This window comes from Amblyraja radiata, chromosome 26 (assembly GCF_010909765.2).
Source record: "Amblyraja radiata isolate CabotCenter1 chromosome 26, sAmbRad1.1.pri, whole genome shotgun sequence".
NCBI lineage: Eukaryota > Metazoa > Chordata > Chondrichthyes > Rajiformes > Rajidae > Amblyraja > Amblyraja radiata.
The window spans coordinates 1029472-1052059 of record NC_045981.1 but is presented as its reverse complement, the minus strand read 5'-3'; the positions used below and the strand labels follow the sequence as shown (position 1 = coordinate 1052059).

The 22588-nt window shown below is 42.6% G+C and overlaps 1 protein-coding gene across 4 annotated transcripts in view; it reads right to left on the bottom strand.

Annotated features, from left to right (window-relative positions):
• The window catches only part of myh10 (myosin heavy chain 10), a 132307-nt gene that overhangs the window by 5573 nt on the left and 104146 nt on the right, over window positions 1-22588 (bottom strand). For all 4 annotated transcript variants that reach the window (XM_033044023.1, XM_033044019.1, XM_033044021.1 and 1 more), the window contains 14 exons: window positions 20874-21086; window positions 20341-20485; window positions 18718-18924; window positions 18012-18116; window positions 17091-17243; window positions 15701-15949; window positions 14546-14758; window positions 12705-12917; window positions 10508-10669; window positions 9866-9994; window positions 8130-8218; window positions 5186-5309; window positions 2794-3002; window positions 1542-1650 (listed from right to left, as the gene is read on the bottom strand). In XM_033044023.1, coding sequence (XP_032899914.1) covers window positions 1542-1650; window positions 2794-3002; window positions 5186-5309; window positions 8130-8218; window positions 9866-9994; window positions 10508-10669; window positions 12705-12917; window positions 14546-14758; window positions 15701-15949; window positions 17091-17243; window positions 18012-18116; window positions 18718-18924; window positions 20341-20485; window positions 20874-21086 — 2320 coding nt within the window. The remainder of the gene's footprint in view (window positions 1-1541; window positions 1651-2793; window positions 3003-5185; window positions 5310-8129; window positions 8219-9865; window positions 9995-10507; window positions 10670-12704; window positions 12918-14545; window positions 14759-15700; window positions 15950-17090; window positions 17244-18011; window positions 18117-18717; window positions 18925-20340; window positions 20486-20873; window positions 21087-22588) is intronic.

Here is a 22588-nt window from a genome sequence, read left to right as displayed (position 1 = left end):
CCACAGATGCTGCCAGATCTGCTGAGCTATCCCAGCACCAAAGCAGGTTTCCATAATCCTACTGTTTATGCTCCCAAGTGCAAAGCAGGAAAGGTTTTATGGTGGCAGTTTTATGACAAATTCACGATTAATGGGACAGTAATTCAGATATGTGGCCAGTGTTAAATGCTGGCACAGGGCCAGCCTCTGGATCTCGGTGTGGAGTAATTGGTGATGAGACACCCGGCTGCAAGTTAAAGGGTTACGTGCAGCATCTAATCAGTTCATAAGTTCAGGGAGCAGAATTACACCATTCACCCCATCAAGTCTACTCCGCCATTCAATATCCAGTGCCCTTATTGAGGCATCTTCACAATTCCACAATGTCCCTCCCCACCATTACTCCTCTATCCCACACCAACTATCGTTATGATTTCGTAGAACCACAAGGTTTAGGTGCTGGCAGTAAATTAAAATCCAATCCTGCATATCTAACATCAGCCCTAGGCACTGACTATCAAAACAAAGCAAGGGCACTTTTCACCCTTTGAAGTGTAGAACAAGGGAACAATGATTTACTGGACACCTCACCAATGGGCCATGGAGCAGGCATTCTGCCAAGTTCCAACAGGAATGCCTTTGATATGCTCAAAATAAAAATCTGAAAGACTTCAAATTATTAAAAACACAACCATTTAAATTAAAATTAAAAATCCATAAATGTCCTTCCAGCAGCTGATTTTCCGACATATTTTTTAAAGGATCCATTGTACCCGCACAGACTTCTGAGCTGTGTGAATAGTTCAAGGGGACTGCATGGAAGCAGGCCCTTCAGCTCACCACGATCACTCGGACACTAGTTCTATCCTACTCACATGGGACAATTTACAGAAGACAATTAAACTATAAACCTGTGTTAAGAAGGAACTGCAGAAGCTGGAAAATCAAAGGTACACAAAAATGCTGGAGAAACTCAGCGGGTTGGAGAAACCTGCAAGTCTTTGGGATGCGGGAGATAACCGGAGAACCCGGAGAAAACCCGAGCTGTCACGGGGAGAACGTACAAACAGAACCCGTAGTCAGGATCGAACCCAGGCCCTTCAGATGGCACAATGGGCTAGGTGTTCGGCTGGCAACCGGAAGGTAGCTGGTTCGAATCCCGCTTGGAGTGCATACTGTCGTTGTGTCCTTGGGCAAGACACTTCACCCACCTTTCCCTGTGTGTGTCCTTGGGCAAGACACTTCACCCACCTTTGCCTGTGTGTGTGAATGTAATTATGTGAAGCACTTTGGGGTCAATGCAAGTTGACTAAAAATGTGCTATATAAATAAAGAAATTTAATTTAATTTAATTTATAAATATGTCCAAATGTTTTTTGAAAGCTATAATTTTATCAACTTCTACAGCATCCTGGGGCAGCTCAGACTACCCTCCAAGTGGAAAAAGTTGCCCTCAAAGTCCCTCTTAGATCTCCCTCTCTGACTTTAAGCCTATCGAATGAACCTGTCAGCCATCAGTGGATGAATATAACTTTGAGAAATCCCAGAGGCTGAAATGCTACCTGTTCTTTGTACTGATCGGCATGCCGACGTTCATCTTCAATCTGCATGTAGACTTCCTTCAGCTTCTTCTCCGTGCGTCTCACCAACTTGTTGGCTGTCGCACGCTCCCTGCAACAAAAATGCCAATTTAAAACCAGAGCCAAAACAAAGCTGATCTACTCAAATGTCCAAAATCATCAAAACTGGCCGAGGCCCCGAGAAAAGAACAAGAGCTGGTAAATGCCGATTCACAATATTGGAAGCGTTTTACGCAAACAAATGAAATTCTGGAAAAAGAAAAGACAGTGCTGTGGTCGGGGAGCAAGTTTGAAGAATATGGATAGATGACATTAGATCCCGACCAGAAACATCACCTATCCCATGTTCTCCAGAGATGCTGCCCGATCCACTGAATTTGGACCATTCAAGCTGACCAATTAAACTAGAATACTATCCTAGATCATTAAGAAATTAAAAGGAGCAAATTTCAAAACCTTTTTGGAAAATGGCAAGTACAAAATTGTAATTTGGAAAAGCATCATGCTATTACAATGCAAACAATTCTAATAGCCACAGGTTTAAACTTTCAAAGTGCCGTCAAATATTCAGATTTTCTGAACATATTCTGTTAATTCCAGAGTGGTGAGATGTGAAGTGAACAGTAATGCAACAACAGGCTTGAGAGACTGATATACCATTCATGTTATGTCCAGCTTCCCAGCTGCACATACAATCCTAAAAATCAATGCATAGAAACATGCACACATGCTTCTCCCTCTCCGAACATCCAAATAATAATTGTCACAGATGAGTGATTGCACGGGAGACTGAACAATCCCAACCTATCCAAATCTCCTTTTTAAACCCTCCTCTGGTAAAATCCCGATGAATCTTTGTGCACTATTTCTAGCACCACCAAGCACAAATAACAAATGCCAACCATAATCCCCATTTTGTCATCTGGTGGAATAATCACACGAACCCAGCCATGAACATGCCACCATTCACAATTTACACAACATTTACTATTTTTCTGGGACATGGTTTCTCCCCCATTTCACAAAACAGAAATGCTGAATGTGCAATTGATCAAAGGACTTTACAGACTAGGTAAAAAGGACTAAGATTTTTTGTTGTACTTCAGTTGCTCAAAAAGCCACATACATTTCTGGTGTTTAGGTGAGACTAGTTTACTGCATTGCAGACCCATGGAATGAACCTAAAGGGACCAGGCATTAACTACATGTCAAACTTAATGTACAGTAATCTTACTTTGCTTCCTGTTCTAGTTGTTCTTCCAGTTGTGCTATCTTAGACTCCAGTGCCGAAATGGTGGATTTGAATTTGGACTTGACTGATCCCTCCAGCTCTTGCAGCTTGGCTTTAAGTTCTTTATTCTGACGCTCAAGCTGTTGCCGTGCATTTTCACTCTTCTGTCCAGTACTGCGCTCACTGGCAAGCTCCGAATTCAGAGTTTCAACCTGTCGCAAAGAAAATTGAATCACAAACAAATAGATTACATGCCAGAAATCCAGGATTGTGTCTTTAATGAGTGTAACTATTCAAGATTCAAGAGAGTTTATTGTCATGTGTCCCAGATAGGACAATGAAATTCTTGCTTAGCTTCAGCACAACAGAATATAGTAGGCATGAATACAGAACAGATCAGTGTGTCCATATACCATTGTATAAATATATACACACATCAATAAATAAAACAGATAAAGTGCAAATAATGGGCTATTAATGTTCAGAGTTTTGTCCGAGTCAAGTTTAATAGCCTGATGGCTGTGGGGAAGTAGCTATTCCTGAACCTGGTCGTTGCAGTCTTCAGGCTCCTGTACCTTCTACCTGAAGGTAGCGGGGAGATGAGTGTGTGGTCAGGATGGTGTGGGTCTTTGATGATGCTGCCAGCCTTTTTGAGGCAGCGACTGCGATAGATCCCCTCGATGGTAGGGAGGTCAGAGCCAATGATAGACTGGGCAGTGTTTACAGTAATAAATTGGAATTAATTCTTTAATCAAGAGCAAATAATTAAATTAATTTCAGACTGCCCACTATTGTGAAGCATTTCATGTTTGAACTTCAATAACCTTGTTCATTTCATATATTAGTTCAATATCTCTGTTTGGTCTATGCTACAATACCTGCTAGTTTGCAAAACCCTGATAAGCAATGTGAAGCCAAATGTTTTGAGTTCAAGAAAAACTGTGGCCAGCTGAAGCCAGAAGATAAGAGATTGTATTAAACAAGAAAATCAACACGTATGAAACTGAGCCCATTCTAAATTTAAAACATTTCATAATCACTTGAAGAATCTGATGTTGTTTACCTGTCAAGATAACATCCCACGATATCTAATCAACTACCAACCAAACATGTAAACCACTGCAGGGCAGCATGGTGACACAGTAGTAGTGTTGCTGCCTTTACAGCGCCAGAGACCCAGGATAGATTTGACTACGGATGCTGTCTATATGGAGTTTGTATGTTCTCTCCATACCACGTGGGTTTTCTCCGGGCGCTCTGGTTACTTCCCACCAAAGATGTAAAGGTTTGTAGGTTGACACAAAATGCTGGAGTAACAGGTGTGGGACAGGCAGCATCTCTGGAGAGAAGGAATGGGCTACGTTTCGGGTCGAGACCCTTCTTCAGGTTTGTAGGTTAACTGGCTTTGGTAAAAATTGTAAATTGTCCCTAGCATGTAGGATGGTGCTGGTGTACGGGGAAGCATTGGTTGCCGTGGACTCAGTGGGTGGATGTGCCTGATTCCACACTGAATCTCTAAACTAAACTGAGAGAATCACGCAAAAAAGATGAAATTTGTTGGAATGTTGGAATGACATCTAATTCTCATGTTGCTCTACACAATACACAAATAAAAATTCTGCCACATGGAAAGGGAATGGATGGGATGATAGTTGGTTGGAATGGGCTTAGAGCTTTCAACTTGGAGTTCTGTTATAGCAGGAGGATCAGAACTGGCAATTATGGCTCCAATTTGGAATTATTGGTCTGCGGCAATATGAAAGAAACTTGTTTATTCACTAAAAAGCATGAAGGTAAGCTATCTTTGACGGAGGTTCTTGGACTGCTCAGTGTCTGGCAACCCATGCATTTCACCATAAATGCAGCTACTGAAGAACTTGGTGCGTCAGTACTTCTGTAGTATTTTCTCTACAAGTTACGGCCGAGATTTAATTACATCTAGGACCATAACAGCATGATACAGAAATTTCCAGTATGCAGACTAGATAAGAATGTGACTTGCAGAAGTATTAAAAGTCATGCCACGCCATGGGCAGCACAGTGGCGCAGCTCATAGAGTTGCTGCCTCACAGCATTAGAGACCTGGGTTCAATGCTGACCTCGGGCGCTGTTTGTGAGGAGTTTGCACAATCTCCCTGGGACCGAGTGGGTTTTCACTGAGTGGTCCAGGTTTTTCCCACATCCCAAAGATGGATGGGTTTGGAGGGTATTTGGCCCTAGTGGATGAGGTGGTGGGATAACATAGAACGGGTGGCCGATGGTTGGCGTGGACACGACGGTTTGAAGGGCCCATTTCCATGATGTATCTTTCCATCTTTAGAACAAAGGCCAAATGTCAAAGGGATGAACACCAACCTGTACAAGCGTAACTTTAATCAAGCACAACAAATCTAACCTGCATGGTAGTCTTGCGGAACCTGTCATTGAGAAGCTCCATGTTGCTCTGCTCTTCCTCAAGCTCTTCCTCTAACTGGACAATGCGAGCCTCAAGGCGACGCTTCTCATCCAGGAGAGTAGACCTAAGGAACCACAAGGTCAAATTAAAATCAGAATTCAATTATTCAGATATCTACCGATACTACAAAGAGACAGCGTGCTGGAGCAACTCAGCAAATTCAGCTACATCTCTGGAGGACAAGAATAGGTGACGTTTGGATTGGGATTCATCTTCAGACTGAAGGTTCCAACCCAAAACGTCACCTATCCACACATTCTCCAGAGATGCTGCCTAACCTGCTGAGTTCCTCCAGCACTTTAAGTCCTTTTTGTAAACCAGCATCTGCAGGTCTTCGTGCCTCTATTTATTAGTACGAAATTGATTAGTTGATTTAATGTTACAAGGGTGGCACTAGTGTCAGGAAGTGTGCTTCCAAACAATTGGTTCCAAATTAAATATTCTACTTTGGAAATAAAACAATTCAAAATGTGATTTCTGACCAATCTGTTATTTAATTGTACCAATGCTATGGCATGCTAACCAGGTGATAAGCAATGCTTGGGTATTATGGTTGTTTACATTTTCCATTCTTGGTGATTAGAGGCCAGTATACAGATTATACAAGTTCAAAGAATGAAGACACAAAGTCTGCTTCCCCAACATTCACTTTACATTCCAAAAACACAACATGAACTGGAAAGCTGCATCACAGCAAGGCAGCAGAACCCAACGATTCCCATTTCTATTATACTTTAAAGTAAAGGCAATTGACTGAAATTGCCCTGGGCCTTTACTCACTGGAGATTAGAAGGATGGGAGGGGGCCTCTTTGAAACTTACCAAAGAGTGAAAGGCCTGGATAGAGTGGATGTGGAGAGGATGTCTCCATTAGTGGGAGAGTCTAGGATCAGAGGCTATTGCCTCAGGAATAAAAGGACATACCTTTAGAATGGAGATGAGGAGGAATTTCTTTAGTCTGAGGGTGGTGAATCTGTGGAATTCATTGCCGCTGACGGCAGTGGAGGCCAAGTCAATGGATATTTTTAAGGTGGAGATTGATAGATTCTTGATTAGTGAGGGTGTCAGTGGTTACGGGGAGAAGGCAGGAGAATGGGGTTGAGAGGGAAAGATAGATCAGCCATGACTGAATGACAGAGTAGACTTCATGGGCTGAGTGGACTAATTCTGCTCCTATAATTCATGAACATGAAAATTCACCAGCATCCGTGGTGTATGTAGCATTTAGACACTGCCAAATGCACAAGTTGAATAGATTTCTCCATCTGCTACTTTCATATTCTGTTGTGCAACCTGACTGGACCCCCCCCCCCCCCCCACCCCCCACACACACAAAATGAATGCCAAATAAAAAGACCCAGAGCCCAATGGCTGTGCTGCCAATTTACAAAGGAGCACAATTTGGGGGGGGGGGGGGGGGCAATTCCCTTGTGAATTCAGCAGTGAAGATTGAGAAAAAGATTCATTTCTGGACCTTAATCAAGCTCAACAATTGCTCTGGCTTCAGAATCTCTGGACGTTTCCAAGAACTAAGAAGCAACTTCAGAGATATGAACACAAGAGTGTATTGATGAGTGAACTGTTAAAGGTCCCAACTGGAAGCCAGCAAGGATAGAATTACACAATTTTAAGAACTTGTGAAAATAAGATTTCCCAACACCATTAAAACACGAACAGGGTCCTGGAGAAAGGATGAACCATGAGGCAAATATTGGAGATGTGCCATTAAAAGGACACAAACACAAGGAACTGAATTAAACCACTTGGAACTTTTTCCTCATTAGCCTTCGATGTTTATCAACTGAAACCCTGTAGAAAAGTAAGCAGCATTATTATCCACTGGAAATAAGTTTGTTTTTCAATAACCATGCCATTAATTAGAAATCTAAGGTTTGGTTGAAACCTTTGACTGAAAGATGGATTGCAAGACTATTGTGGTTGGGAGAATATGCAACAAGATATGACATTGTGCTGGAGGAAACTGCAGATGCTAGTTTATACTGAAGATAAGGCACGAAGTGCTGGATTAACTCAGCTGGTCAGGCAGCATTCTCTGGAGAAAAAGGATGGATGATGTTTTGTGTCTAAATCCTTCTTCAGACTGAAAATAGAGTGGGGTGGGGGCGGGGAAACTCTAGGTAGGAAAAGGTCAGAACAAATCAGGGCCAGCAACAGATGACCAAGGCGTGGAACCCAAAGTGGGCCATTGTTGGCTGGGGCAGAGATGATAATGCCCATAGTGTTACACCCTGCTTCTTTATATACCCCAACTCTCCTGATTTCCAAGCTTGCTTCCATGTAATGTGTACGGCTGAATACCTTCATGCCAGCTTGTTGCAAGTGCTGACATACGTCAGTCAAAGACCAAATCAGAGTTTGACCCAGAAGTCAGAAGCCAAGACCCAGTCTACACAGGACGTGACAATTTCAACAAAGTCCGTGAGACCGCAGAGAAAAATAAAATCCTGGCATGAAGGAAAAATGGCCTGGAGTGAACAAGTTATCCAAGGTGCCCTGAAATATGTCACATTTGTGGCCCTTTAGTCAAAATGTATTTAGCAGCTGTACATTATAAACCTACAGAAGTTGATTAGGTCAAAGCAAACATTCTAATAAGAGGCAATCTTGAACTGGTATTTTGACCTTCCTTCGATATATATGCAAATCCTAAGAAAACACTAAAGCTTGGACTAGCTTGGTTCCAACTGTAAACATTCTACAGTTGGGTATGCTCAGATAACGGCAAAGTCTGGAGATACAAGATCAAGACTTTATTACTGTTGACACATGAATTTAATTTAGATGTAATCGTGGCAACTCGAGAGCTTTAAATAAACAATTTATATTATGAACTGGGGTAATGGGCCGATGTCACGCTCCCTTACTTTCCAGATGTGCTATTTGCAATCTCATCTGCCAACTCGTCACGTTCCTGTTCTGCATGGCGACGTGTTCTCTCCGAAGCTGCCAGTTCCTGTAAAATTGTGCAAACTTCAGTTCCAGTTCCAATGATACAGGTCTGTCATTGCACTGAAGAACAAACTTACAAACAGTTCTGCAAGTTTCAGCTACATTAGCCGCATCATATGACAGCCCGGTTAAAAAACAAACAATTCTTTAGTGTGAATCAATGTTAATTAATTTCCTCGAATGTACAACAATTTTTAGGACCATTAGGACCTATGTTTTAAGGAGATCGTGCCTGATCTTTAATCTGGCTCCATTCATAGAACCATGTACAGCACAGGAATAGGCCCTTCGGCCCACAATGTCCATACCAAACATGTCTGCATGTGATCCATATTCTTCCATTTCATGCATAACTAAAAACCTAGCTATCCTAACTAAAAACCTCAAAGGCAGACTTCTGCATTTGCCTCCAGTACCATCTCTAGCAGCGTGTTCCAGACACCTGCAATTGTGTAAAAAACACGTTGAATTTTGCCCCCCGCACCTTACAGCCACATTATGTATTCAATATTTCTACCCTGGAAATCTAGTTCATCTCCTTTGACTCCATGTATCTCATGCACCCTTGTGGGTGGCTTTTCCATACCACACATTCAGATGCAAATAGATTTAAGATTTATTGCATTAAATAGATCTATTATAGAGTTTTATTCACACCCAAAATTGCAGAAATACTGCGATATACTGGTGTTGATGACTATACGCCTACTGTTCCAAAGTATATTGTATATTCCAAGCTAAGAACAAACTACAGATATTGTGTTGCAATTTGTAAATAGTCAAGCATTGATCAGGTGGCTAGAATAGCTGTTAACTTCAATCATCCTGATCAGTTATCACTCACTGCTCCGAGCAAGAACTAGGCAAACTGCTTCTATGGGCAGGGATGTTGGTACAGTATTACTGTTGTATAAAATCTGAAAAGGGACATTACTGCAGGATCACCACCGATTTTCCGGCAACTGATTCCGGCAATTGGGAAAATTCCTTTAATCGGGAAAAAAAATTACAAAAGCGCACTTGAAATCCTTCCGGATGTGCCCCCGAAAAAGTGGCGCCTAGGCCGGGTGAGGCAGCCAATCTCATCCTCATCGGGACTTCCGCGGGCGATCGGCTGGTAGAATTTGCCCCCTGTAGCCAGGGCTCTGGAACTCTGGCCAGAGCCGGCAGATCCATTCCCATAGCCAACTTCCAAGGCCGACTCTGTGGGCCGATATCTCTCTCCCCCCCCCCCCCATCTAGCCATGCAAAACAGATAATACAGCAAGGCTCTGGAACCAAGGGTGCCGGAAAATCAGCGATGGACCTGGATATCTATAGAGCACAATTTGGTCAGCAACAGTGCAATATGGTTTGCGGTTTAGAAACCCATCATTATACAAATGGTCTCAATTTCCCATTGCAGACAGTTTGTAGATTACGTACAACATTTTACACAGTTGGGCAAATTAGATGCTTGTCCATCACCTAAATCAGCGAACCTCCTCCAATTCCGATTACATGGTTACACTATATGTCAATCTCTTTATTCAAGCTTGCTTTATCTGTGCAGATAAGCATGAGATTAGTGTGCACAAATACACTGGCCCTTAGGTTGGCCAGTGTCCAAATGCCTCGGTGAGTGAAGCAGTGGTGCCTGGGATCAACAGACCTCATGAAGCTGCAAGATTTCTGCCTCCAAACTCTTCAGCTTCTTTTCATTCTCCTTTGACTGAGCGAAGATCTCATCTCTGGAAACACGAGCCTCTTCCAGCTCACGCTGGTAGTCCTTCATCTGTGCCTGCAAAAAAAGTTTGAGAATTTCGATTGATTGAAAAATTCAGGCCCTTCAGCCCACCGAATCACATGGACCGTCTATCATCCGTTCACACTCGATTCACGTTATCCCACTTCCACTCTGTACACCAGAGGCAATTTACAGAGACCAATTAACCTACAAACGGTCCCCATATGCCCATGGAACTTGCAGGAAACTGGAGCACCCAGGGAAACCTCACGGTCACAGGGTGCAAACTCCACAGAGGCAGCACCTGAGGTCAAGATTTAACTACCCTTGAGGCAGTGGCTCTACCAGTGTGCCACAGTGCTGCCTGTTTTTGTCTATTTTGTTTACATTGTCCTTCAATCTCATAAGGCAACGAATCATGCTTTGTGCAAACTTAATGTAACTTAACGTTGCTAACTACACAATCATTCATTTAAAATGCAACTCCTGCATATTGAGGTTCTTTAACTTAAGAACCTAGATCTTTGTACAAGCAAACTGTAATTGTGAAAGTTTCAAATGATTTACCTGAAGCCTACGGAGTTGTTTAATTGCCTCATCACGACCTTTATTCGATGCCTCAATTTGTGCTTCCAGGTCTTTAAGGTCCATCTCCAGCTTCTTCCTCAGGGCGACTGCTTGCGCACGCTGCTTCCGTTCATCTTCCAGCTCTGCTTCAAGCTCACGAACCTGTGGCATGAAGCAACAATCACTGAACTGCGAACCCCTTCACTCATCCAAACACCACTAAATCCAAACTCAACTGTGTAGTTAAAAAACGTCTATTAACTTCAGATCTAATGCTGCATCCTAATTCTACTTATTTAAATACTTTAAATTTAATCGGCAAAGCGAGACTGTTGATCATATGCTCTTTATTAAGAAGGGTTTCGTCCCGAAACGTTGCCCATTTCCTTCGCTCCATAAATGCTGCCTCACCCGCTGAGTTTCTCCAGCACTTTTGTCTACCTGCTCATTATTACAACTCGGTCCTAGTTAGCAGCATACACAAGGTTCCAAACTGCAGTGAATCTTGACCTCAAATAGTCTGCAACATCACTAGGGGGTGGTGAATGGTGAACGCTGATGAGAAAAGGCAAGTTTATCCTTGGCGCCCAGCGGTGGTCAGGGAGGTTGGAACATTACTACAGGTCTACCTCGGTCAGGGAGGTTGGAACATTACTACAGGTCTACCTCGGATTTTCCAGCAACTGGTGGTTCTGCACCTCCTTTAATTGAGACGAAATTACGAGAGTGCACTTGAAGTGTGTCCCCTGGAAGTCCCCCCGAAAATGTGGCGCCTCAGCCAGTTGACGTGGGCGATCTTGACCTCATCGTGACTTCCTTGGCCAATCGGCGGGTCGAATTTGCCCCGTGGCCATGGCTCAGGAACTCCGGCCTGGTTGCAGCTGGCAAATCTGTTCCCATAGCAGACTTCCAAGGTCAACTTTACAGGCATCTCTGCCCATTCCCCCTCCACCCTGAAGTCATGACCTCCATTGGTCCAGCAAAACAGACAATGACCCATCGCGGGAGCCTGCGGACTTACCATCACCAATAGAATGACCTCTCGCAGTTGGCTAGAAGCTCTGTCTTTACAAGGTCATACATGAATGAAAGGGTGAACCAGAATGTGGTGTAACCAAGTTGCAGGTCAGTTTGTAGCTATTCAGATTAGCTTGATATCATGGCAGGGTGCCCACTAGAATGACTGCAGAGATTCTATCACTTAATTCACAATTTTGGCAAAGGAACAATGAGACACCACCAAACTATTTAGAGACACAAAGAACTGCAGATACTGGAAACTTAAGCAAAGCAGAAAGTGTTGGAGGAACTCTGCTAGTCAGGCAGCAATGATGGTGAGAATGAATAGACAACCTTTTGGGATAATACTGTTCTTCAGACTGTCCACCCCCACCCCAGATGCTGCTGGGCCAGCACTGGTTGGCTTCTATTTACTTTCAAGGTCAGTTTATTGTCACACGTACCAATTAAGGTTCAGTGAAATTTGAATTACCATACAGCCATACTTAAATAAAAAGCAACAAGACACACAACTATGTAAAAGTTAACATAAACATCCACCACAGCAGATTCCCCACATTCCTCACTGTGATGGAAGGCAATAAGGTTCAATCTTCTTCCTCTTAATTCTCCCGCGGTCGAAGCCCCCCACTCGGGGCGGTCGAAACACCTCCGCGGCTCGGAGCCCCTGATGTCCGGTGTCTAACCAGAGACCGTGGGCTCCACGATGTTAAAGTCACGCCGGCTCCCAAAGTTGGAGTCCCAAAGACGACCCCGGACAGGGATCGCGAACTCCGTGATGGTAAGTCCGCAGGCTCCCGCGATGGAGCTCCCAGTCGATCTCCAGCAAAGGCCGCCAACTCCACGATGTTGGGCCGCAGTGCGGACGGAGATACGATTCGGAAAAATATCGCATCTCTGTCGAGGTAAAAGTTTCCCCCAACTCCCCCTCCCCACATAAAACAACTAAAGAACACTAAAAAACATACATTTAACACATACAAAACAGACACAAAGAAGGAAAGGACAGACAGACCGTTGGAGAGGCAACAATTGCCATCCGATGGTTTAAGTCATTTGAATTTCACTGTACCTTAATTGGTTCATGTGACAATAAACTGACCTTGAAACTTTAACAAAATTACTTCGATGGTAAAAAGGATATTGATGAGAAATTATCTTCGGTTGAAGAATTTACCTGCTTAACCAACATTCTCTTCTTCTCTTCATTCTGCTCATCTCTGGCCTGCAGGTCCCGCTCAAACTGGGCCTTCATGGCCTGCATATTGACCTCCAAACGAAGCTTGGCATCTTCTGTGGCCTGCAGCTCATCCTCCAGCTCCTCGAGCTGGGTCCTCATCTCGTCCACCTGTTGCTCCAAGGCCCGCTTGGATTTCTCAAGTTCATGTACCTTCGCAAATACAAAGACAAGATCACTCAGGTACAGCTATTTATTGAGCGAGTCCCCATCTTCTCCAGGGTGATATTGTTATTTATGAGTAACAAGAACGTCAGTTTACAGTGTGCCAACTAGACATCTCCAAACTCAAATGTTTCACCTTCCTTTGCAATTCACCAAGATATTACATACCATCGAACAATGCACTTGTGACACGATGACATTAAATTGCCTTGAAAGTTAGTTTACATAGAAACATAGAAATTAGGTGCAGGAGTAGGCCATTCGGCCCTTCGAGACTGCACCGCCATTCAATATGATCATGGCTGATCATCCAACTCAGTATCCCGTACCTGCCTTCTCTCCATACCCTCTGATCCCCTTAGCCACAAGGGCCACATCTAACTCCCTCTTAAATATAGCCAATAAACTGGCCTCGACTACCCTCTGTGGCAGTTACATAACATCTTATCCTTGCCTCTAACTATACAGAGTGACATATGAATAGGAGAACATCCAAAACATTTTCCAGCTGAAAGTATATTGATATCTAAAAATACTTTTCAGGCCCCAACTTTAAAGAAATCTTAAAAATAAAAAAAATGCATTTTAACTCTATCCATGGCTTAAATGAGAAGTTTTTTCCTCATAGTCCCACCAGCAGTTCTAACTTCAGGCAAGGCTAGATTTACAGATTAAAAGTTCATTGCTAGAATCCCAAATTGTAATCAGAAGTAACTCCTGAAATAACCAGGGTGCCGACAATATAACAAATATACCAATAAAAAGCCAACTGTTACTTTTAAAATTAAGGAACACTATTTTTTATTATTTTCTTTATTTTTAAAATCTTTTCAGTAAGCTGGCAAGGACAGAAATTATTTTAGAAATCTTGAACCAATCCTGCACCCACTTTGCTACTAAAAAATATTGATGCCCATGTCTGAAAATTTGTGATCAGACTATTTCTGTTAATAGCATTTTTAAAACATTGAAAGTGACAAGTTAACTCGAAATCCTCAAACTATTTTAAGTAACCATATAGTGACTGCTAAGTTCCATCAAGCTTCAGATAAAGCCTAATGGCAGATGAGCAGGTGTAACAACAAATCTCACTGATATCATAAGATCCTAGGCACAAGAAAATAATTATGCCATCGAGTCTGCTTTGCCATTTAATCATGGTTGATCTATTATTTAATGCCATTCTCCTGCCTTCTCCCCGTAACCTTTGTACTCTTACAAATCAATAACCTATCAATCTCTGCTTTAAAAAACAATCAATGACTTGGTCTCCACCACCATCTGTGGCAATTAATTCCATAGATTTATCACCCTTTGGCTAAAGAAATTCATAGAAACATAGAAAATAGGTGCAGGAGTAGGCCATTCAGCCCTTCGAGCCCATTCAATATGATCATGGCTGATCATCCAACTCAGTATCCTGTTCAATTCAACCTCACCTCCACTCTAAATGAGATAATGTGTGTTTGTGACAGGAAAGCCTCAATGTGCAATCCAATAGGGATATACAAAGCTCAACTACTAGCGAATATACTCCAAACTATTCAGGAAGGCTAGTTTGAAATACCAAATATTTTTAGTTATACATTGTTCTGCGATTCTTTGAATTAACTTACATTCTTGCCCACATCATCCTTGGAGCTCATCAGGTCCTCCATTTCAGCGCGGAGTTGCTTGTTGTGTCTCTCCAGCTCTTCTTTAGCTTCAAGAGCCTCGTCCAGCGCTCGGGTCAACAGCAGCGTTTTTGTCTCCTTTTCTCTGGCCTCAGCCTCAGCTCTATCCCTTTCCTCAGCATAGCGAGCAGAAATGTTCTTCTCCTCAGCCAGCATCTGATCAAAATAAAAGTTCATTTGAAATAATGAAACATTTTAATACATATAAATCTATAACATTTAGAGTAATGAACTATAGCATATTCTAGGATTCTTTAAAGTGCTTATTTCAAATCAGACTGTTTTAATCCTCCACTTTTCCCCCCAATTTAGTATTTTCAACTGAGCTGTGATGCAGAAGTCAATAACAGAATAGCCATCAAGTGACATAGTCTGCTCAAGTCTCCAAGAGCTATATAGCTGTAAAATTGCTGAATGTTAATGATTTGGGGGTTGAAAAACCCACTTGATTGAAGCTGATTTTAGTCAACCAGAACCATGAAAACCACGGCAACCGATGCAAGATGGCGATGGAACATGCCATCTTGTGTTGGTTCCAAAAGACCTATCATCAAATATAATCGTTTAAATTAAAACAAATTATATTCCAGGTAGGATGGCAGCGACACAACTGGTAGAGTTGCTGCCCCAATGACCCAGCCTCGATTCTGATCTTGGGTGCTGTCTGTATGGAGTTTTCACATTCTCTGTGTGTCTGCGTGAGTTTCCTCCAGGTGCTCCGGTTTTCTCACACATCCCAAAGACATGTTGGGTTGTAGGTTCATTGGTCTTTGTACATTGCCCCTAGTGTGTAGAGGGTGGATGATAAAGTGGAAAAACAGAACTAGAGTGAACCAGTGATCGATAGTCAGCATGGACTTGGTGGTGGGCCAAAGAGCCTTTCCTTGTTGTATCTCCCTTCACATTTAGAAATCAGTATTACCAGCTGAAATAAAATGCTGAAAACCACATTCTGTACTTTTTCTCTTTGCTCTACCTGTTGTGTTTGGCTGGTTGCATTCATATACAGTATCATCCAATCTCATTGGATTGCACGCACACGAGATTCTCCATTATCCCCAATACACGTGGCAATAACAAACCAATATCAAATCGTACCTGATCAAATTTCTTCTGTTTTTTCTCAAGATTGGAGACAATTTGACGTTGATGGTCAAGGTCCACCAACAGATCATCAAGCTCCTGTTGGAGGCGGTTTTTGGTTTTCTCCATTTTATCAAAGGCCACTGTTTTCTCCTCAAAGCGTTGAGTGAGCGCTTCCACATCTTTCAGAAGTTTTCTCTTGGCCTCTTCCAGGCCATCTATTGTTGTCACATCTTCATCCACTTTCTTCTTTGCGTCAGTCAACTACATTAAGAGATTAAGATCAGTAATCGCACCAGCCCACAATCCGGAATTCAAAGAAATACATTTTTCAAAAGAATCACAACATGATTTTTTGTCTCTTAAATCGCAAAAAATGTTAATTCAAAAAGGTTATTTTGTTTGAAAATTGCATTTGCAGCATTACTTTGCAAAAAGTTTAACAATACTTCCACAAGGCAGAGGTAAATGATTAAAAATGTTTGCAGTCTGAATTAAAAACAATTTGCAGTCTGATACTTTGCCGAGTATTTAAAGTGCCAAAGATTGTCTGTCAATATTTTATTGTTTTTAAATTATTATTATTATTTTTTTTTTTTTTAAGTGTCTTGAAAATGTTTGTTGTACTTGCATCAAAGTTGTTTAGGATCAGTATAATTCCTTTACAGGCAAAGTCATTTATACATGGAACAGTGTAACACAGGAACAGGCCCTCTGGCCCACAATATCTGATGTCAAGTTTAAACTAATCTCCCCTGCCTGCACACAATCCACATCTCCCCATTCTCTGCTTATCCATGTGCCAATCTAAAAGCTTCCTGTGCCACCATTGTATCTGCCTCCACCCCCACCCCTGGCAGTGTGTTCCAAGCACTCACCACCCTAATAAAAAAAATGCCCCACTCACCACCCGAATAAAAAACCATCTCCTTTAAACTTTGTCCCTCCCACCTTAAAGCTATGCCATCTAGTGTTTGACATTTACACGGTGTGCAGCACAGTGGCGCAGCGATAGAGTTACTGACTTACAGCACCGGAGATCTGGGTTTGATCCTACTATGGGTACCGTCTGTACGGAGTTTGTACGTTCTTCCTGTGACCTGCATGAGCTATCTCCGGGATCTCTGGTTTCCGCCCACACTACAAAGACCTATAGGTGTGTAGGTTAATTGGCTTGGTGTAATTGTAAAGAGGCACTAGTGTGTGAAGGATCGTGTTAGTGTACGGAGATTGCAGGTCGGCATGAACTCAGTGGGCTGAAGGGCCCGTTTCCACGCTGTATTTAAACTAAACTTTGGGGGAAAATGGTTTTGATCATCTATCCTATGCATGCCAAAAAACCCCAAATAACTGCCCAGGACCAGTTACCACAGGAACAGTTGTCTTCATATGGTGCAACAAATACCTGGATTTGGAGAATGGCCACCTGCTTCTCAAGACTCTTCTTCAATTCCTCATCTTCCTCCTGCTGCTCTTGGAGATTGTTCTTCTCTTCTTCCAGTTGTCGAATGCGACTGCTGAGGTTCAGTTTTTGCCGTGTCTCCTCTTGTAGCAGCTCCTATTAAATGCGAATGCAAACAGAGTGAATCATCGTATTGATAAATTGGAGCAATAATTTATATTTAATATAATGCTATTGGTACAAAAACTAAACGTTGTGGCAGGCTTAGCCAAATTAAAAACCCTTCTTTTTTTCCCCATCCACTATGACTCTAACTCTCACACTTAAGAAGTTATCAGTTTTTTAGGACAGACTGATCTCTCACCAAGAACCAATATCTATAAATTGGGAACAAGCTACACATGGCCACCTTCCCCCCGAAATACAAGTACAAGGCTGTGAATATATGGTGTGGCTAACAAGTCATTCAAAGGCAGCCGATTCCTGGGCACATCCTTTTCCATAATTGGCTGAGTTGAAAGAGATCAGAAGACAGTGCTGGAGTAACTCAGCAGGTCAGGCAACATCTCTGGAGAGCATGGATTGGTGATATTTTGGGTCAGGATTCTTCTTCAGAATCCACTCCATCTGAAGAGCCATGACCCAAAACATCGCCAACCCATGCTCTCCAGAGATGCTGCCTGACCCACTGAGTTACTCTAGTACTGTGCCTTTCTTTGTAAACCAGCATTTGAGGTTCTTTGTCTTCATCATAATCAGGCTGTTTTTAAAATGGAAAAAATAACGTGTCAACCATCTAAATCTCAGCTCCTCCCTGTAGTGTTGATATTTGAAGTGGTCCTTTTCTCTTCCACCCAAAAGAAATTCTGGTTAACACGAAGTTCCCTTAAAATGTATGACATTGACGCGTGTCGGTTCGGTTACCTGTGCATCTTGAAGTGCAGATTCCAAATTGGCAGTATCTTTCGTTAGTTTTATTGCTTTCTTCTCAGCTTCCTCGAGAAGTCCAGAGACATTGTCTAATTCATTCTAGTAAAGGAGAGGGCAAATCCACGATGTGTACAAAATAAATCTCAGATATTTCTACCATCTCATTTATTACACAAACATTCTTGGCATCAATTTCAAATAAAGGGCTGTCGTGCCTTAACATACATATTCTGCCCAAGTGCCATCGGGTAATAGGATCAATATACAAATTCTGAAAAAATTCATTTTATGAATAAATGATATAAAATATAAATTCTGAAAGTAGCTAGAAGTGCCAGATACTAACTGCATCTGGAATCAATTTAACTTAGAGACAGAACAGGTTCACTTCTAGCATAAACCAAGGTAATCTCTCCATTATAATGCCATTTGTTAATCATTACCAACATCCATGTGATCAATGTGCCTGGATGAAAAAATTAATATACAGCAGAAAAAAAAAATGCTGCCAACCAAACAAATAGTTGCATTTGTCCTCCCAAAGTTTAAAAATACAAGAAATTTCATTTGTTATATTTATAGTACATGATCAACCGTAAAGGTCTTATGCCAAACAAGATTAAACACTGCTCCAAAGCAAAGATCATAAGCTACTTAGTGGGGTTTAACCGCTGCAAAATATTACTCTCAAATTTCTTACCTGAAGCTTGTGGGACTTATCAAAAAATTCAGCTTTTGCCTTTTCACTCTCTACAAACTTGAGCTGCAACTCCTGTACGTGCGATTCAAGCTTCTTGCGTTTATGCTCAGATTCAGCCTTTGCATGCTGCAAACTCTTCACCTCACCAGCCATCTCCTTGTTATCATTTTCCAAACCCTGTTTGCTCTTTTCCAAGTTGCCCTTGTGCTGTTTATGAAATAGAAGCAATATATAATTTATTTGTGCAAGTTCTCACCCGTAAGAGTACACTTCTAAAGAACATTCAATGAGGTTTATTCAAGAAATAATAATTCTGGGTTCCTCTTACAATTTGTTTATTGTCATTTGAACCTCAAATGAAGTTCAAACAAAATTTGGTTTCTGCAGTCATACAACAAGTGCCAAGACACACACCAACACAATTTACACAAACATCCATCACAGTGAATCTCCTCCTCACTGTGATGGAAGGCAAAGTCTTGCCTCTCCCCTGTGTTCCATTCTTCTCCTGTTGTTAAAGCCCCCAGCGGGCGATGGCAAGTCCCGCGGCCGTTAGTGCCGCGCCGGGCGATGCAAGGTCCCGCTCCGGGTCTTAATGTTGGAGCCCCCGGCGGGCGCTAGAAAGTCCCACGGCCATTAAAGCCGCGCCAGGCGACGTAAGGCTCCGCTCCGGGTCATTTTCAACCCCGCAACACGGGCGGGAGAAGTTGCCGTTACGGGAGCTCCGAAAAGCGGTCTCCCTCCAGGGACACGCGAGCTCCTGATGTCACCGTCCACCGGACCTGCGACAGGAACCTCTGAGCTCCAGAGTCGGGTCGCAGACGCGCACCACCACAGCTCTCCACGTTCCGAAGCCGGCCAGCCCCACGATGGTGAGTCCGCAGGCTCCGCGACTGGAGCCCCCAGGTCGTTCTGGTTGGAGGCCGCTCCACGGTGCTAGGCCCCAACGACAACGGAGACCCGACAGAGAAAAGGTCGGGTCACCCGTACAGGGAAGAGATTTAAAAGTTTCCCCCACATATACACAGCTAAAAACAATATAAAAACCACAACAAACTATACATTCAACAGGACAAAAAATTTTTTAAAAGCCAGACGGACTGCAGAGGCTGCTGCAACATCGGTCGCGCCACCGTGGAAACAGGCCCTTCGGCCCAACAAGTCCACGCCGACCAGCGATCACCCCATACTCACTAGGACAATTTACACAAATTAATTAACCTACAAACCTATAGGTCTTTGAAGTGTGGGAGGAAACCGGAGCAGCCAGAGAAAACACATGCGGTCACAGGGATAGCGTACAAACTCTGTACAAACAGTTAAGATCGAAACCCGGCTCTCTGGTGCTGTAAGTGTAAGGCAGCAACTCTACTGCTGCACAACTGTGCCGTCCACTATGACACTCTGCATGTTAGTCAGAGTCAACAAAGGCTTTCTAACAATTAAGACAAGTTCTAGGGATGCAATTAGTAAATTAAATACTGCAAATTGGCACCTGCCAATATAAATTTGCCAAACGTTTTGTCCCATGCATAGATTGATGAGCTAAACCTCTCATTCTCATGATTGCATCCTGTAGTTATATTTCAAAATGCACTTTGAGGGAAACTCTGTGGTACTGACCCTCTTGGCTTGTTCAAGCTGTTCGGAGAGCTCCTCCAGGGCAGTACTGTGTCTTTGACGAATATCCTGGATTTGGACTTCATGGGCCTTAGTCTCCTCTTCGATGGCCTTCTTGAGCTCAGCTACCTCCTGCTCACGTTTGGATCTGTCGTTAAGTAACAGGTATGTCAGAATTTAAATCTAAAAATACTGACTTGCTTTATTCCTACAATTATCAGCCTCAGTACAAACTTTATTGTACTCGCGTAAGTGCATAGCTAGGAGAACAGCATTTTGCACAGGAAGGTTCCAGGGTTGAAGGGACAAGGGCCACAATGAGATCAGGCTGGACTGGGCAGTTGCCAATCATACCAGCGTTCGGCTTTAATAGACAAAAAGGCCATTTGTATGAGGCACCACACAAGTGTTTCATAAACAAATATTACTTTATCAAAACAGCTGAAGACATTGCATTTCAAAACTCCATTTGTAAAGACCAAGTGGTGTAAATGAGCAAGTCTCAAACGATCATAGCTTCAGTACAAGAACTTTACCTCAGTTCTTGCTGAGCCGCTGTGGTATCCAAAGTATCCTCCAATTCAGTCTTCAAAGCTTCCAGCTCTTCACTTAGATCTCTCTTCTGCTTATCTGCCTTGTTGCGGGCACCCTTCTCCGATTCCAGGTCCTCCTGTAGCTCGGAAATCTGAACCTGCAGCTCCCGGATTAGTTTGATCGCATTGTTTTTCTGAACAATCTCTTCATCACCTCTGAAAGAAAGACACGGATTGAGGATTAGCTTCAAGGTGAGAGGGGGGGGGGGGGGGGAAGTTTAAAGATGTGTGGGGCATATATTTTTTGTTACACATAGGGTGGTGGATGCCTGGAATGCGCTGTCGGGGGTGGTGGTTGAGGAAGACACGTTGGTGACATTTCAAAGACTTTTTAGATAGGCACATGGACATGTTGGAATATGGATTTTGCGCAGACTGATAAGAGTTGATCTTGGCATCATGTTTGGTACAGACACTGGGCCGATGGTCATGTTCTTCAGCTGTATTATTCTATGTTCCAATATTAATTTTCCATGGACTCGTACTGCCAGGAGTTAAACTCAAAGCCCCATCATTGTTCAAATCAGACTTTTTATTTGCAGAGTCAACAGGCCACTTCTGTAGATTGCATCCAGGCGCAAAGGATCAAAGGATGCCCAAACACATCTGAACAGAAATAGGAGCAGGCAGTTTATGGCCTTCAGCTATTGGTCTCTAGGCAAATCTCTGGCCTGTATTCATACAATTGCTTTCATCTCGTTTCCAGGACTACTTCTGATTGTAAAGGAAAATGCTTGAATTCCCAATTTCATTTCCAGAGGTCTGGCTCTAATGTTTAGGTGTAATCCTAATTCCACACTTCACTTCCAATGGATATACTCTTCTGCACAATGTATCCCCAAATCCTGCACAACTTTGATCAAGACACCACTTAAATGCATTTTACACACATTACAAACCTTAGAACTTTTAGTGATCCCTTAGTCTGGATTTTAAAGCTGTTAGAACTAGGCTATGCTCCCAAGACTAATGCTTGTCAAGACTTGCTCTGTGGTCTAATTGACTTTGAATAACTGCATCACTCTCATCTCTTCAATTACAGTATACGGGACATGAAAGCTTATATTTTGGATTTCCAGCATCTGCAGTATTGTAGTTCTTGGTATTTTAATTACCCACGTAAATTGATTCTCAGTCTACCTCCCTCGTCGCTCCAAAACCCCACCGCTCCTATGGTCTCCACTGCTTTCTTCATTTCCCATTTACAAACAACTCCAATATCAATGTTGAATGCTTAACTTAACCTCAAAACATCTTTTAATGTTCATCTAACAGTTTTCAAATGAGGAATAAACTAATCAGTGAGTGCTAATTAAATGGGAAGTAACATTCTTACCACAATTGCTCAACAATAACCACCTACAATAAAACTCCAACTACTTCTTGACAGTCTACAGCAGTAATGATCGCCAATATTGGGTGGGGCTCTTCATGCAGTTGTCACACAAATGCAGTGCCTGAAGAATAACTACAGTGGTGTGAGACTCAGCTCCTGATTTGTTAAAGCTGTTTCAACAAATTCCAGGCACTTGTTAGGAGAGTGATGGGTCACAAAACATGCCTGGATGAGAGAAGCTACAACAGGTACAGCTTCCGCGTTTCCCCACTTGAGTTACTTGATCAAAGCAGCCTACTTGATTCACATCCCATCGACCATC